At 42.5% G+C, this 17605-nt stretch overlaps 2 protein-coding genes across 7 annotated transcripts in view; one reads left to right on the forward strand and one right to left on the reverse strand.

Annotated features, from left to right (window-relative positions):
- Nucleotides 1-12281, forward strand: FGFR1OP2 (FGFR1 oncogene partner 2). Of its 6 annotated transcripts, none has more exons than XM_015868935.1 (7): nt 1-83; nt 2483-2619; nt 4068-4185; nt 4789-4931; nt 7742-7855; nt 8149-8262; nt 9018-11196. In XM_015868935.1, exons 2-7 carry the CDS (start codon nt 2485-2487, stop codon nt 9153-9155), a joined length of 762 nt encoding a protein of 253 aa, XP_015724421.1. In that variant the 5' UTR covers nt 1-83; nt 2483-2484; the 3' UTR covers nt 9156-11196. The 6 variants fall into 6 exon arrangements, with proteins under 6 accessions (XP_015724421.1, XP_015724418.1, XP_015724409.1 ...); XM_015868932.1 differs by lacking the exon at nt 1-83 and adding an exon at nt 89-107; XM_015868923.1 differs by lacking the exon at nt 1-83 and adding an exon at nt 114-223.
- The window catches only part of TM7SF3 (transmembrane 7 superfamily member 3), a 19850-nt gene continuing 14367 nt past the window's right edge, over nt 12123-17605 (reverse strand). Inside the window, 4 exon segments of the mRNA XM_015868910.2 lie at nt 12123-14449; nt 15030-15192; nt 15560-15657; nt 16985-17137. Of these exon segments, the coding sequence (XP_015724396.2) occupies nt 14187-14449; nt 15030-15192; nt 15560-15657; nt 16985-17137 (677 nt within the window). The 3' untranslated portion in view covers nt 12123-14186.

Here is a 17605-nt window from a genome sequence, read left to right on the forward strand (position 1 = left end):
ATCACGCAGCCGCCATGGCCCCGCCGCCCGCCCGCCCCGCAGCGGGACACACTACGCGAGATCCCGCGAGACTAACGGGGGAGGTACGAAGAAGAGTGGACGGTGAGGTGAGGCCTCGCGAGACTTGATGGCTGAGGCGCAGCGCGGCCGCCCTCGCTCCACCCCCGCCGCCATTTGACAGCGGGGCGGGCAGCCGGGACTCAGCCGGCACCGCCGGTCATGAGTGAGTGAGGGAGCCGGGGCTCGGTGGGAGGCTGGTGTGGGGAGGGGTGGTGGAAGAGGTTGGTGGGAGCTGCTGTCAGCCTCAACCTGCCCGCTGTGTCGCGACAGGTGGCCTGAGTCGCGATAGGCCTGGCGTGACTGAGGGAAGGGCGGACAGCGCACTCCTCTAAACTGTGGGGCTGCGTAGTGTGAGAGAGAAAAGGAAGAATTAGGCTACATTATAAGGTGGTTTTCTATACTGAGGAAAGCAGACGCAATAGCAGAGGGAGGCTGCGGTGCTGGCGGAGCCTTTGTTTTTTGTTTGGTAAAGTGCAGCCCAATGAGGTAATGAAAGCAATTAGTCAATGGCAGGAGGCGGCAGGAAATGAGTGTGGGGCAGCAGCGTTGTTGTGCTGCTGGAGTTGCTGCTCCCATTGCTACCTGTTGGCCTGGAGCGGCTGTGGGGTGATAGCTGTGTATGGAGCTGGGGCAGAGGGCACTGAGGTGTGCTACTGTAGTCCTTGTGCTTGCACATTGAGGGTCGGTTTGAGACTGATATCTTTGATTCATTGATCTTTGTTTTTTTCTTTCTGAATGTTCGGGTTAACTCACAGTTCTGTTTTATGGCAAGGCAATGCTTTTGTTCTTAACAGGCAGCCAGCTGAGAAAGTAGAAAGTACTGTAAGTGCCAAGAGTGAGGCTGCTGCTGTGCCAGAAGGAATCCTAGTCAAGATTTGGCTCTTTGGATCTCATGATACAAACAGCAATCCTCCTCCTGGGGGACTGTGCGGGATGAAAAACAGGCTGTGGCTTCAGGCTTGTCAGATCTCCCACTCCATGATGTGGGTTTGGGGCTGCTGCCTGATTCAGGGCTGCCTTCTTCCTGCACAAGGTGCCCCAGCTCAGTCACCGTGAAAAAGCAAGTCAGTTTTTGTGCCAGGAAGGAGTCGCTTTTTGTCTCACGCCGTCAAAATGATAGTGCACGGAAGGATGAATGTGTGCTGTGTTTCAAATGTGGTGTTGATGCAAATTATCAGAGGTGTTAACTGCGTTGTAGTCTGAATGCAAAACGTATTTTGTGCTCGTGGGGAGGCCTGAGAGGCTTGTTTTGCAGTGGCTGGAGAATTCGTGGCCTGGGAATTGAGTTAATGTCTGCTCTTCAAATTCTCCTGAAACACTGAGCTAATTAAATCAACTTCGGTAGCAGTTCGGTCATCTGTCATGGGGGTTCATGTTTTGTCTGTAACCATTTTGTAGACCAGTGAGAATGTGAGACCGGATTTGGAAGGAGGAGTAGCACACGAGTAAAGCAGATCCTTAAAAGCACCGCAATATGTTGTCACCACCTGAAATGTTATCCAGAGTTCTAGCAGCATCTGGACAATACCCCCAGAAATATGGTCTGAGTTTTGGGTTGTCCAGTGTGGAGCCAGGAACTGAGCCTGGTGATCCTTATGGGTCCCTTCCTATTTGGGATATTCTTTGGTTCCTTTCTATGTAATATTCAAAAGAGCTCCAGCTGCTAAAACACAGTGTGTAAGTGAACCGCCTCTGGTAACACACTAATCTACTGAAGAACCCAAATACGTAAATACTTCATATTTACGAAAATCTCTCCTTCAGCAAAGTTGAGGTAATTTCTACTTAGAGCTCCTGCAATTAGAAGGCTGGTATTTTAATTATGCGATTAGTTCTTTGTCTTAGCTAAATGGCAGTATTGCTCTATCCTGTTGAAAACAGCACATTTTACAGTTTCATTTCAGGCTGTGATGCTTGTGTTCGTTTATAGACATGAAGATAACACAGGCCTTTGGCTTTCAGACTTTTCCCTAAGTAATTTTCCTCTACGTTGCCACTTTTAGTTCTTCTTTCTCTACTGATTTAATTAGTCAAAATCTTCAAGCCCTCTGTATCCTTTTTGGTGTTCTCTTTTGTCTTGAATTTATACCTCTCAGGTGGCAAGAGAATATCAAATGTTCTCATCACAACACGGTTTACTTTCGTTCCTTTGCTGTTATCCGTGATCTCAACAGCAAGCAAAAAGCAGGAAATGGAAAGCCAGCCTTGCAGTAATTTTAAGTCATATGAATTATTTTCTACTCCTAAAAGACAGCGTGGGTCTAAAATGTCAGCTCTCATTGTTATGGGGATGAGGAGAATGTTGTAGTCAGCTGCTTCATACTTAGGAAAAGTGCGTGTATGTGTGTGTGTTACAGAGATAGTGGTTCTGTCTATAGCAAACGGGTGCTGCTGTGAAAAATAATACATTTCTTATCTTTAGAAATGAGTTGCACAATTGAGAAAGCCTTAGCAGATGCCAAAGCACTGGTGGAACGGCTGCGGGAACACGACAACGCTGCAGAAGCTCTTATTGAACAGACTACAGCTCTTAATAAACGGGTTGAAGCGATGAAGCAGGTTTGTTTTTCAACTTTGTTTACTCCGTCAGGAGTAGAATTTGGAAACACATCATTTAAAGTCATTTCTGTGGTGTGTTAAGCAATGTAGAATCAGCGTGTTATTTGGCTAATCCTTTAATGCCATACAAAGTATTCTTCTTGTGGGTGTGGCTGTCATCTAAAATTAGGCTGTTTATAATTTAGTTTGACCCTGCGAGGAACTGTTGCCTGCTGTTGTAGCTTAAACATTGAAAGTTGGTGTTTGTGTTAAGGGCACAGGTACAAATGGGGTTAGTGTCCTGCTAAGCATTCTGTGCTGCCTTGTGTTTTGTTCTTCTGTCAAATACTACTTGTTTTGTGATTCAGATGAGCAGATTTAGTTGTACAGAGGTCACACAGAATCACAGAATGACCCGGGTTGGAAGGGACCTCAAGGATCATGTAGTTCCAACCCCCCTGCCTGGCAGGGCCACCAAACATACACCTTTACTAGATCAGGTTGCCCAGGGCCCCGTCCAACCTGGTCTTGAACATCTCCAAGGATGTTCATCCACAACCTCCCTGGGCAGCCTGTTCCAGGGCCTAACCACTCTCCTAGTGAAGAACTTCCCCCTAACAGCCAACCTAAATCTTCCCTCTTTAGTGTTTTCTGTTTAGAACACTTCATCTTTTCACTGTCTCCTTTTCTTTCCAGGTAGCCTTTTAGGCTTATTCACTATTATTTCCAATCTGATGTGAAGCTGTCCAAGGCATATCATTAGGTTGAGTGTGACTTTCACTAGAGAATTTCTGCAAAACATAAAGGTGTCTGCTGTCTTTCCACTTGGAAGTTCATCCTGTCATTTCTGTTTTAATACATGTTAATGAGCCTGTAAAGTAACAAAATCCTGCATGTTGAGGTTGGTACTAGATGATCTTTGAAGTCCCTTCCAACCCAAGCTATTGTAATATTCTATTCTGTATACTTCATCCTTGTGAAACTAGTCACGCAGAGGCTTTGTAACCTTAGATCAATAGCATCACATTTCCCGACTTGTTGAGAGCCAGGACTCATGCATTTAGGTCCATGTGATTTGTACTCATACACGTGCTTTAAGGCATCAGGAAGCCACAGAGGTGTTAGTACCTCATGGCTATTCTTTACCACGTGTTTGTCAGCTGTAATGATCTGATGGTGAATTTGACCTGCACCAGCTGGAGGTTAAACCACGCCCACTACGGAGACCTGAGGTATCAAACTTGGTTTAAAGTGAGCATCTCTATAGGGCAGTAAGTTGACAACACCTCCAGATGTGGGTTTGGTTATATAATTAATTAAAATGAAACATCTATCTCGCTGGTTACAGACTTTGACTGACATTAGAACTGGTTCTTAGTGACTTGCTGAGTAACGTTTGCCGTTGGTTACTGAAATATGGGGGGTTTGGGGTTTTTTTTCTTTTTTTTTTTTCTTTTTTTAATAACTAGTACCAAGAGGAAATTCAGGAGCTTAATGAAGTAGCAAGACATCGTCCTCGCTCTACGTTAGTGATGGGTATCCAACAGGAAAACAGACAGATCAGGGAGTTACAGCAGGAGAATAAAGGTAAGATTAACATTCTCTCATATTCAGGTTTTAGCCTGCATCACTCCAACCAGTGATACTTTCCTAACTGACCCGAGTCCCAAAGAATATTTTATAGAAGTTTTCTTGTAAGCAAAACCTATCAGTTTAACTGATCACAATATCAGCTAATGCAAAGCCTAAATGGCTCAGCACCAGAACCATGAGTAACAAAAAGAGCTGTACAGAACAACTGATTCAGTCCATACTTTGTGTTTGGTATAAGTGAGGAGACTAAGTACTGCTTCTACAATGTAAGTATCTATATGAAGATATATTTTCCCATTTCTTTAAAATAACTGACGTCAGGAAAACTTGATGTGTAAGTATAGCAGTACAATTCCTTCTGAAATTCCATACACTAGGAATTAACAAATGAACAGCAGAATCTGTTTCTGGCTGAGCAAGAAGATTCTTGGGCAGTTACAACTGAAATATTTGCAGACGCAGCCAAGACTTGATGGTGGAAGTTGGGGGCATGCTTACTTAAGGGTTTAGTTCAGTTTTCTCAGGCGGTAGCATTTTTGCAGTGTGTTTCAGTTCTTCTCTGATAAAGTTTAACTGAATATCACATTTTATTGGTAGAACTGCGAACATCTCTTGAAGAACATCAGTCTGCTTTGGAACTCATAATGAGCAAGTACAGAGAACAGATGTTTAGGTTGCTTATGGCAAGCAAGAAGGATGATCCAAGTATAATAATGAAATTAAAAGAGCAACATTCCAAGGTAATTATTTTGGTTTATTGGCTTTAAGGGTTTTTTTTGTTGTTGTTTTCCCACTAACATGTAAGTTAGTTTATAATGAACCAACACAAAACTTGCATCATCTCAGTTCTTATACTATTGTATGAACTAGTTCTAATGAAACACAAATGGGAAACTTGATCCATCTAGTAGGTCAACCTTACCAGCTGCTGATATATTTAAGCTTTTATCAAGTAGTCATTACCATATCTCCTTAATTTACTTTTGCTTTGCTTAGGTCTTTAAAGCAACTGCTCAGTTGTAGTTCCAGGTATGCATAGATCTCAGTCTAAATGCCTCAGATTGCTGTCTTTAACTTATGCTTGTGACTCCAACAAATAATTAGTTAATCTGTGCTTACTGGAAAGGGTGGAAGGAGTAAGCCAAACATTTAGCAAAGCAGTACCAAAACGTTTTATTTGGTATTAGCGCTGTAAGTTAGCTTTATCTCTTGTGTATTTGATACCTTTGGTACCCGGGTCAATCCTTTGGAACCAAGGCAAGAAAGTAAAACATCAGTCCTGAAATGGACTTCAAAATTTCATTTAGAAACACTTTTCTCAATTACAAGCTTGAGACAACAAAACAATAATAATGGAAAATAGTGTTACTTAAACGGGAGATTTAGGCTTTGGCATTTTTATTAAGTTGGACCTCACAAATATACTTGATAAAGAGGATTTATTACCCTTTCCTGACTCTTAGATTTCTGGCATTTTGTTATTTATCCCTCTGGTCAGTCCTCGCCTCCAGTAAGACTGAACAATCTTGAAGCAGTATTTAAATAGTTCTTAGCACATTAACAACAAATTCCATAATACCTAACGAGCTAATCTCAATGTTACCAGTAATCACTGCTTTCTTAAGTGGCAACTGTCAACTTCAGTGGCTATTTGCAAAATATTATTTAACTCATTAATTTCTGCAGCTCAACAAGCACCTGCCTTTAACAGAACAGCAGTTTCTCTTAGCATTCTTGTGTGCATGAGAATTGCTTGTAATGAGCCTAAGCATGCTGTCTGATCTCCTGTTAGTGACCTTGTAACAGGCTCTAGATCATATTGATCGAGATGCCACATAAGCTTGCCAAATGAGACAGCTGTGTATCTAAAAGCCACTAATTCCTTCCCAGTCCTTCTCCAGGATACATCCTAGCCTGCTCATTCTTTTACCATTGATCACAGCTTCCTTTCAAGCCATATTTATTCTTTTAAGAAACTCTTGAAAAACAACTTTCAGTGAAGGAAAAATGCTCAATGCACCCACTCTCACTGGAAATTGAGAAGAATTTACAAGCTTATTTACAGGAAGCTCTTTTTCTCCTCCCCACTCCTTTCCCTCACTTCCATGCTGCAAACAAACACTTAATGAGTAAACAGCTAAACCACAGCTTTGGCAACTGAAACAGCAGAGAAGGATGGGAAGGGCTGATGTTCATTTTTAATGGTTGGTCAGACTGTGATTCCAAGCAGAGGAATTTTTTTTTTACGATAGTTTAATTGTTTCTGAGAGTTCAAGGGCAAGGTGATGATCTGCTAGATGTGTGGACTTCTAATCAAGTTTGTCATTTAAAGATGGTATTTAACTTTAATCTGTGCTGTTCCTCACTGTACATAGCAGATTTCAGTCCTACTGTTCTTTTTCTAGTAATATTTAATAAATGTTGTGAATTTTGCCCAAAGGTCAGGCCAGGCATGGAGAGGCAGGTCTGTTAGTGGATTTGGAATAAGAAACAGGTTGAAAGACTGGACAAATTAAAAGCGTCTGTAAATACATTAAAGTATTTGGCTTAACTCTACAGCAGTGAATGCCAAATCACTTAGGCTCTTCATCTACATTTTTCAAGAGAAATAAGCAGAGGCTCTATAAGTGCTTCTTGCTGATATGCTGGCCAGTGAGAAAGTAAAACATCACCCAAGCCAACAAGGGCCAAGTAAGATATCACTTATTTGCAAACAGGGGAGATTATTCAAAATCTAACTTCCCTGCAAAGGCTGTTAGGCCTGTGTTAATGTCTCCTATCATCACTTTCCTGGCAGTGGAACAAGATGAGCAAAGACAACTACTGCACTTGTTGTTTTTTTCTCCTCCATGAATATTTCAGTGAGATGCAGTAATTATTTATAATAGGGAAGTACCCTATTGGTATTAATTAGTGGAGGTCAGGCAGGACACGAGGGTGTTTCTAGAGTTCAACAAGGACAAGGACCTCTAGAGACCAGATCCCAGATAAGCTGAAATGGGAAGTGGATTTGAGCAGCGGTACCGCAAAAAGGACTCAGAGTTTTCCAACTTATGTCATAGTCAGGATGACAGCTTTGCCTGCTCTTTCTAACAGAGAAATGCCCACTCACGGGCGAGTACTGTCTGTACCAGACTTGCGACCAGCTTTCAAACAGGTCCAATATGCTGCTGTGCTCAGATGAAGTTGGCCTTTCTGCACATCCAGAAGGACGCATACATCAGCTCCTGCAGTACAGGAAGTTCTTGCCAGAGCAAACACGTGGCTGTCTAACAGCCATCTGGGAGACATGGAAGCTGTCAAAGGCACAGTCATTTGGGCATGTTTTCTTCTGTAAAACTCCTAAAAGTGAACCGTGTGGCAAACCAGATTGATTTAAATGAACAGAACTGCAGTGGCTGCTCATGCTGTAGAGTTAGCGCTTCTTTGTTTAGGTCTGTGTTTGCATTTTTATTGCATGACACGGCAGTTTAAATGCACATGTAATACTTTATTTTTAGTAATGAAGAAAGCTTATTACTAAAAGTACTGTTTTATCTATATGGTGTAGGAACTACAAGTGCACGTGGACCAAATTACAGAAATGGCAGCGGTAATGAGGAAAGCCATTGAAATTGATGACAAGCATGGCTGTAAAGAGCAGGAACGTATCATTCAGCTTGAAGTAAGTATGAGATCTTTTTTTGAGATTTGTGCCAGTGATGGCACAAATAGGGATCTGTCTTCCTCTACCCTCCCAGTGAGAAATGCTCAGAACTGACTGTGAGACAAGAAGTTGCGATTACACACAGATCAGAGTCTGGCTGTCAGAACAGGGAAACTCTCTGCCACTTATTTGGGGAGTTGGGGGAGCAGGTTACCGCTACCCAAATACGTTCACACAAGCTTTAAATTGTGCTCCACGTCTCTAAACAAAATATCTTGTTCTGACCCTACAGTTCTACCTTTCTTTTACAGTCTTTCAGTACTTTAGGGTTTAGGAATAGCCAGCTTCCCGTGCATCTGCTGCCAGTACTCAAAGCCAGCATTAAGATAGCTGCGTGCTATCTTCATGGAGCTGGACTGTTTCAGGTAATTAGTTTACTTAGGAGAATTAGTTTGATGTTGTATCAAGGAGCTGAGGGGGCTGTAGCTGACATGAGATTGGTCTCTGCTGCGGTGCCATCTTTCCAGAACTCGGGAGCAAATCATGTTCTGTATTCTTGCAGTAGATTTGCTGAAATTGCCACAAATCCTGAGATGCTGATTTAGACTTTTGCTTTAGTCACCTGCTTGGTTTTCCAGTCTCCCTCGGTATTAAATCATTTCCTTTGACAAAGGTTTTCCCAGTGCGCTACCAATTTGGCTGCTTTTTTATAAGACGTTGTGGAACCAAGTCACACGTTATTATCGAGTGAGGAACTGGGTGCAATGTTTAATTATTTCCAATGCTGCTACCAACCCTAACAACAGTTTTTAAAGTCAGTAAACTCTTCAGTAAAGGGATCCTTTCTGTTTGTAACTCTGTGGTAATCCGGCACGTAAAACAAAAGCCGCTTTGTGCACTTACCTTCTGGTACAGTTCGTTGTGTGTAAAATGCCTTTGGTTCTGTTGTTCCCAGTGCTTCAGTTATTTCTAGAACTCAGCCCTTAGCAAGGGTGTTAACCTTATCACAGTTACTGAGTTACTGTCTCTTTCTTGAGTTACTGGATCATTCACTGGTACTGCTAGTTTGTTGCATGTCTTTTGTAAGTGTGTTTGTAGTAAAGGGAAGGAGAGATCCTTCATGTAGTTATCTGACTTTCTGGAGTTCTATTAAATGCCTTTTTTTATCCCTCGGTTATAGCAAGAAAACAAAGGCTTGAGAGAAATTCTTCAGATAACCAGAGAATCATTCCTGAACCTTAAGAAAGAAGATGCATCAGAGAGTACATCCCTTTCAGGGTTAGTAACAAGCAGTGATTTGAGCCTGAGGAAGAGCTGAAGACTGTGGAAGCCAACCAGCTTTAATTGCACACTTTACAAACGGAATATCAGGGGTCACTTGTCAAGCACTTGTTACTGAATAGGGCACCAGCAGGCTTATGCATCTTGAACTTTGGTTTAGTGGCTTTTATACCGTGTAAAATAAACTCCAGTCGGTACTCTCTGAATACCGTAGTGACAGATTAATTGCCATAGGTCTAACTTCAGTAGGAAATGGGTTAGTGCACTTATGGAATTGGGAATTATTTTTATATGAAGTCATTTTACAAATAAAATACATAATTTCACTTAATTTATATAATTTATTGCTCGGACAAAACTTCAGTGCACCTATTATACAATAAATGCAAGATTTAAAGTAGTCTGATATCTGGCTAAAAGATAGCGACTGACTACGCTTTGTGCATGCTCCATAGTTCATTTGTCCTTTTAGTTACTAAGGTTTGTGAAATTCAGCATTTAGCAACGAGCCTCTTTAATGGAAAGAGCCAGCAGAAAGCCGACGGGCTCCTGTTAGCCGCAGGCTGCCCTGTTGCAATGTAAGGCCAGTTGCTCAAACATAAGCAATACTTTTGCAGTTGTTTTTACCTTATGAGAGAAAATGAAGCTCAGTTCTCTGTGGGTGGCAGGCTGCCGTAGTCTCATCTGTTTCTTTGGGGATTGGCTGCCCAAAGCTAGAAACAGCAATTTGAAAGCACTCAGACCGTACTGAGGGAAAGATAATTGGGAGAAAGAGGTGAGAAATTCTATGGCAAAGTTAGCAGACTGTGCACCTGGAACTATTATTTTCTTTCTTTAAGTACTATTTAGTCAAGGAGTTTTGTGTATTTTCACTGGGAGCTCTCAATACATCACACTGACAAGACTGCTCACTTTTATTAGTGAAAAAGCTGCAGAGGTGAAAATGAATTAGCGCTTCTAGAACAAGAAGTAGCTTGCACGGTTTGCCTGTACACCAGAAGTGCTTCGTAAGATGTGTTTGCCATGAAAGAGGCGCCGCAATGATTGACAGCTGGCTTTTGTCAGACCGCTTCTGCTCATTGTTCAGAGCGCTAAGGCTGCTGCTAAGCGAGTTACCACATTTTGTTCAGCGTGTTACTATAGTCTTTACTTGGAACGCACACTTGAAGTACAGTAAAAGCTTTCAGTCACAGAAGGCTGCAGATGTACAACCGGTATCGGGGCTGTTTACTAACTTACTTACCTCGCACAATGAGTTGAAGTACTCTGCAATCAGTTACCATTTAAACAAGTTTCATTTTCAGTTGCAACAATGCAGGCGGGATGGAGCATTAAGCGCTATCAAATGCGGCTGTTTTAAAAACAATATTAAGTAAAACCTCCATAGACTCGAAGGTACATGCAACAAAAGGTCTACAATGGAACTTAAGATTCCCAGTGGATGGGCCGATTTACAGGGAGCTTAATGTGATCTCAAGCCCAAATGACACCTGCTGTGATCTAAACGTTACCCATGCTTACATAACAGCTTTTTGCATTTCTGCTGTAGCTTGCAAGCCGGTGACTTAGCAGCAGCGACATCTATTGTACCGCAGTGTGTTTTGGCACTGCCAGCTGGGAAGAAATTCTGGCTTCAGGTTTTTCTCCAAGTGTCTTTTCAGCTGTTGGCTGGTATCAGAGACATTCGCATCCGTTTGATACTGAATGCAGCTCCACGGCTGACCTGCACTGTCTCAAATACAGTCTGCAGAGGGTGTAGCAGAGAAGGGTTGTTAGACTGTGGCAGTTCTTTAAGGTTGCTCTATTATGAAATAATGCTTGATTAGTGTTTATTTTTGTAAATTAAGATATGTGACTTAATTTATCTACTCTTAGTCTTCACGTTTGATACGTCTCCCCTTCTGTTCCCCTGACCCGATCACTTTAGGACTTTAAAGAGCCTTCACGTTGTGTGGAGTGACTATTTTTCATTGCATACCTGTTATTTTTGTAATGCGGATAGCTTGAAAAGAATTTATGGCTAGAATTGTGTACTGTACAGTAAACTTATTTTATCAATAAAGTTGACTGAAAATAGGGATGTCTGTGTGATTAAAGCAAGGCCCTGGATCCCAAATGAGCCCTGTTTATAACATCTGAGATTTTGCATGTGCTTCAGTCCTAGAAAAGCTGTAGGAGCAATGAGGACAAACGCCATGAAGTAATCGCAGCACTGTTACAGTGCAGTGAGGACTGCAGAAATGCACCAAAGCGGTGACAGCGGGTGGGATCTCTAGGGCAGAGAGAGGCAGATCACCATAATGCAGGAGGCAATTTGCAATCAACGCACCTGATTTTATAGAGCTATCGGCATCCAGAGCTTCCCAAGAAGCATTAAATAGCATCAGTTTAAGCTAGCACAACTGCACGGTAAGTGCTTCCAGTGAGAGATGCTGCAGTGAGCACTTTTCCATGCTTGCACAGTACAGAAATGCATAGCAAGCTGGAATCCAGTCTCTCTTGCAGCTGCCACAAATGGTACACAAGAGCCTTAAAAAAAATCCCCCTTGCTGCAGTGAATCAGTCAGTATATTCTTACAACAGTCACTATTAAGCACTGTGGCTTATGGAACATGAAAATAAACCACACACAGTCTTTAATTGGAAAAGAAGCCCCACCATCTCCAGTTGAGGATCTCAGAAGAGTTCCAAGTTCCGCCCCAGCCTTCCTACAGGATCTGGCAGCCTTGTTTCCAGTCGAGAGCTTGACACACTGTCCTTTGTCCTTTAGGACTTTGCCCAATGAAGCTACAGACACCTCATCAGGTCCTGCACTCACATGGAATGTGCCTGCTCTCAGCCTGGAGCTCAGGGTGTCACTGTGACTGCAGTCAGTCCTTAAGACAGATCAGCTGGGCTTCCCCTACCGCATTTCAGAACAGCCAACCACTACAACTCCCACCAGCATTTGTGACTGTAAAAGTGACGCCAAACTCAGCATGAAGACATCCCTTCAGTCACAATATTATTTCAAAAGACATCTTTATTATAAAAAGATATAGAAAATTAGAGTTCAACTTGTTTCTCTCAGAATGCTAGTCACAACAGTTAAAAAAAAAAACAAAAACAAGGTAAACACATTTAAGAGCATTTGTATACCAAATAAGTGTTGGCTACTTAGTCAAATCCACAAAGACAAGCTCAGTATCAGTGCAGTAAGGGCAGTCAGTGAACATCAGTCCATCAGGGACCAAGGGAAGAGCTCCTCATTTACCCCCATCTGCCACACAGAACAGCAGAGTGAAGCAAGGCCCTAACTGCAGGATTCCAGCCTTGCTCTGTTGGAAGTAAATGTACCAGCTCAAAGCAGTCATGGGATTTGTCTCTAAACATCAGATTGGATCAGCTCAGTGGCCGTACCACACTATAAAGTTTCACTCCTTAAAAAGCTGAGAAGTGGCTGTAAAATTGAGTTATTTGGAAGTCATTGATTCCTTTCTCCTGCTGGGATGTTCAAGCCTTCAACTAAGTTCTCAGAGTAGTATGGCCACTTTCCTTAGAGAAAGGTTTGACACTTATCACCAAGAATTTAAAGTAGTGGCTGTGAACTGAAGCTTTATCAGCAGGTTATTCACTAGCAGTGGCTCCATTCAAGCAGCAGAACAGCCATTCACCTCCGGACAGGAAGGACAACTTACTCTGCTGCCCACACTAAACGTATAAAGATCGGAAGAGGAAATTAAAGTTTAAAAACAAAAGTCAGAAAGAGCCACCAAAACCTGTATGAAGAATCAATGTAATGCATTATTTTCACTGCTATTTAATATAAGACAGACCACAATGTAAACACTGAGGATACAGACCAGGACCGGGCAGGGGGTGGGCAGTAGAACCCAAGGACAATCTCAGGTCAGTACATTAATGTGAGGCCAAACCCACGATGCTCCAGTCTGCATTTTGAAAACGGCTACTTGTTTTATTTAAGGAAGTGAATAATACCACCAAAAAAGATGCAGTTTCCCACTGAACACAAGAGTGGTCCTTTATCTGTTTTACACTACATTCTACTTTGGGCAAATGCAATCAAAGTTGGTAAGGAACATTCTGAGTCAGCAAGGATCTTGGTCAGCACTTTGCCCGCAGCACGCTGCTCTCACTGTTAGAGGCAAAAATTAGGAGACTTATTGATTAAAGCAGGAAAAACAAAACCCAACAACCACCCACAATAGTTAGTGTTTCAACTAATTCCAGGAAAGACTGACATTGGCTGTAAAGTGCTTATTCCAGTTACTCTCTTCCACAGCACCCCATCAAAAGAGATGATGCCAGAGACAAAGCATGTCACGGGCTATTCAGAAAGCAAATGAGGAGGCAAGCCACTTGTGTTCTCTTAGCAGTCATCTCTGTACAAAGACCAGATGACCAGCCTGCTACAGAACCAAGCAAAAGAGGGAGAGTCTTGTCTCAGATCAGCTCCACTTTCTGAGTCCCAGTGTGCTCACAACAGTTAATTCAGTGCATTCGAGTCACTTAATTTAGCTTGCAAGGTTCAGTAATACTTCTTGGATGCAACTGTGTCTGCAGCCATACATTTTGTACCTACAATAAGATACTTCAGTTCCTGCTAGAAGAACTCCTATGTATGACCCTTGTCTTTCTTCCCTTGCAAAATGGCAGACTGCTCACCTCCAAGAGCAAGTCAGGCAATATTTTGGCAGCAACTTTCACACCATGAGGGAAGAACCAGCGTTGTACAGGTTGTTTTCTAAGGACTGTTTTATACTTCACATACCTGGACGTCAAACTAGCTCACTACAAGACAAATACCTGTACTTGATCCTTAATATGAGATCTCTGCAGCCAGACACATGCATGTTACAGCAGCCTGAGTGGGCCACTGAGGCATGTCACAAAACAGCATGTAGTGGACAGGACAGATAATTTTTCCTTCAAGTTGAAAAAACAGCCTCTTATAACACAAGACAAGTTGACAGCAGTATAAGCCTGCACCACTGACTGGTCTGCTGGTGATAACTTATCTTGTCATCCTTAGATTCTTCCTCTCTTTTCCTACCAGTTATTGAGCTAGTTATAGAAGCAGTGGAGTTCTTTCCCCAGCTGGCTGCTCTTTCTGAAAAAGCTCTTTAATCTGTAGCAGCTTGCTGTGGATCCTCTCTCTTAAGGGAGGGATATGATGGCTGGGGTCTAAGACATTTGTGCTTCTGCGCTCCCTTTCCCGTTTCCAGGTGAGGTAAGGGTGTGGTGGGAAGGGCACTTCACTTCTCTCTCGGCGAAGCTGCACAGTGATTCCACTAAGGGCCAGCATTATCCACACTGCCAGGACAATAAAGTCTAAAAGAAAAGAAAAAAAACACACTGATTCCCATAAAACTTAAAAGGAAGTGTGAAGTCTGTGAAGTTCATGCACACGTTTAAGACTAAGATGGATTGGGGCTTTGGGCAACCTGGTCTACTCACAGCAGAGAGCTCACAACTGGATGACCTTTAAGGTCCCCTCCAACCCAAACCATCCTATCATTCCCAAGCACAAACACTGACACATACAGAAACAGGAAGGAATGACATGTTGCTTCTGCATCCTCACAGGCAGAGAGAATAATCAAGCGAAGGCAAGAACAAGCACGTTCAGTCATCGTCCCTTAGACTGACAGTCTGCAAACATAGCAGCCCAAGCCTGAAAAGCACCTCTGGTAAGTGCCTTGTTAGGCAACATCTGCTGGAGGGTTCATGTGTGAGTCAGCTCAGTGTTACTTCTGGAGGACTGAAATTCACCATTCGGGTGTTAAAATCTCACACCATACTCCTTATGTTATCTTTTCATCACCTCAACATTTACTGTTTACAAAGGCAACGGTGCAGTTCTCAAGTAAATATTTCCAACTTTTAAAGTAAGCGTAAGAACAGCACTCACCATTTGTTTGAAAAGGCACATTGGTGTAAGCTCTGTTGAAGTAATCATTGAGGAGCCTTCTGAGCAAGTCTAAGGCAATGTAAGCAAGACTCGTGTAGACATAACATGCAATAGCCAGGACCACTGAGTAAGAACCTACTATTCCACAGGCCAGTATGTTCAGCTGGAAGGGGGAAGAAAAACAGAACTTAAGAAAACTGACTAACACTGTACTCCCCCACCTTTTCAATGCAACATTTTATCAGTTCTACCAAAAGAATCTGGCTCCCCACACCCAGTTATCCATACATCCTATTAAGACAGCATAGGTAGGCCAATAAAAGTGTTACTGGTTGTTGTGTGCAAAGCTGCAAAAATATCATTCCTTTGCTCATGGACTACTCAGCACAAGAAGCAGCAAATAGGAACTCAGAGCTGAGCTTCATGAAGCTGTGTTGATCTTCTACACATCCTACAGGACTGCAGTTTGGATAATGCTCTGAAACCCTTTCCCCCCCCCTATTCCCAGAGGGGAAGAACAAATTACTTACAATTCTTGGACAGCCAACAAAAAGCACTGGAATCATCAAAGCCACAGAAGAAAAGGTCACCCAGAACACAACATCATCGTGGAACACCCTGTAGTCTCCTGAAAAGACACCATATTTCAGAAATAGCTTTTCTAGCATAATTAAAACAATCACTTCTTTTCCCTACGTGGTTGCAGTGGTACGCTCTTCTCTGAAGATTCTGTACATTCAGAAACTTTAGAAATACCTGGAGTACAACATGGAAAAGTTTAATTGGCATTTGAGCTCAAAAGCTAAAGTGCACTTTTAATGAGAACAGAAAGATTGTTCCAGTTTAGCACAAGTCCTAAATTGGGAAGCAGATCTTGATCATCAAGCAAGTTTTCTGGTGAAGTATGCACTACTTATCTGGTAAGAGTGAAAAGCAGAGTACTTCCACCTAATAAGAAACCATTTTATTGCCTATATAGTTTTACAGTTTATAGACCTGTCTGTATCCACATAGGTTTTACTATAGGACCTGGTGCAAGTGTAACCACTGCAATATATGGCAAGAAGCTCTTCCAGCTTTAGGAAGAATAATCAAGTTACGTGATTAAATGGTACTTTGTTCCCCCTGCTTTCAAAGGCCTGTCATCTAAGCAGGAGACTGGCTGACTCTAATTCACTCACTATTTTACTCTCATAAAAAGCAACCAGGGAATGCATGGATTATTACACAATCACAGACTGAGTAAAACAGAATCTTCAGAAGGAAAAACTGCTCCACCAGGAGATCTTAAGTAGGAAAGCCAGAAAGGAATGCATTTATGAGATTTAAAGATACAGCAAAGAAAGCAGTGCAGCCGATGCCTTGATGTCCCTGAGGGATTTCATCTCAGCAGCCCTTCTTGCTTTGCTGCAATTTGCCCGTTGTTCTTCTTAAGGGAGTAATTCTAAAAACACCCGTGATATCAGTTCAGCTGCAAATACAAGTTTGAGTCTTACAGCAAAGTGCTACCACAGCATTTCACTGCACTATGGTAAAAGGTAACAGCAAGAGCTCCTCTTAATCCATGATGCCTTCATGCCTGAAGCCTCAGAGTCAGATCACTGATTTTCTACTGTATTTTGCTTTGGATCAGAGAGCAAGACTGACAGTAAATGCTTGCCTGGAGCAGAGATGGTATTAGATTACTGAAATGCAAGCAGCTTGGGTAGGAAGATTAAGCCATTTCCTTTTCCCACCAGTGCTGATTCCTCAGGGAGCTTTAATTGCAGCACACCTGAAAGAAAGCCTCAGAGACACATCTCTAATACTTCCAAGACCAGAAAGGGAAAAAGTAAAGACAAATTACACTAAGATACACCAGATAGGGCATATGTCCTAGAGCCTTGGAGTCCCTGAAATACAGAAGGGGAGGATCACTCAATAGTCAGTTCACAGCAGAATATTTCAGTACATACCTACTGGGGTGAAGAAGACCATTGAGGAGAAGAGAAATCCCAGCACAAGTCCAATAATCAACATACAGAGTAGGACAGAGCCAAATCTCCACCAGCTTGCAACCAGGAGAATCCCTCCAATAATCCCAGCTACTGCTGTCAAAATAAGACGCACTGAAAAATAAAACAGGAAATTCTAAGCTAAGAACTGTGGCAGCATCCTGAAAATTTCAGTTTTTACAATAACATACTCAACAGCTTTGCTTGTATGCTTCATTGTTACCTAATGAAAGCCTCCTACAAACTTTCTGAAAAAAGCACATATTTGTGCTTCACGTATTTCACCAACTCCAATCAGTAACTTGAGAGTATGCTACTGAGAGAGTGACATAGGACTGTAGCGAAGGTATTGCTACTATGTAAAAGAGTACTTTGAGTTCTCAAAGAAGTTACATTGCAACAGATATTGTGTGCCCCGGTGGCGCAGTGGTAGGAATGCCGTGTTGCAACACCGGGGCCGGGTTCGAATGCCCCTGTGGTGCAAGTGGTAGAAGTGCCGCTCTGCTACACAGAGGCTCGAATCCCGGGGGTTGGACTCGATGATCTCTAAGGTGCCTTCCAACCCGCACGAGACTATGAGAC

Source organism: Coturnix japonica, chromosome 1 (assembly GCF_001577835.2).
Source record: "Coturnix japonica isolate 7356 chromosome 1, Coturnix japonica 2.1, whole genome shotgun sequence".
NCBI classification, from domain to species: domain Eukaryota; kingdom Metazoa; phylum Chordata; class Aves; order Galliformes; family Phasianidae; genus Coturnix; species Coturnix japonica.

Bases quoted from the DNA above. Each gene is read 5' to 3' on its own strand.
- FGFR1OP2 (XM_015868923.1), top strand. The intron at 2,620-4,067 runs GTTTGTTTTTCA...TTTAATAACTAG, and splicing joins GGGTTGAAGCGATGAAGCAG to TACCAAGAGGAAATTCAGGA. The intron at 7,856-8,148 runs GTAAGTATGAGA...TTTCTTTTACAG, and splicing joins AACGTATCATTCAGCTTGAA to TCTTTCAGTACTTTAGGGTT.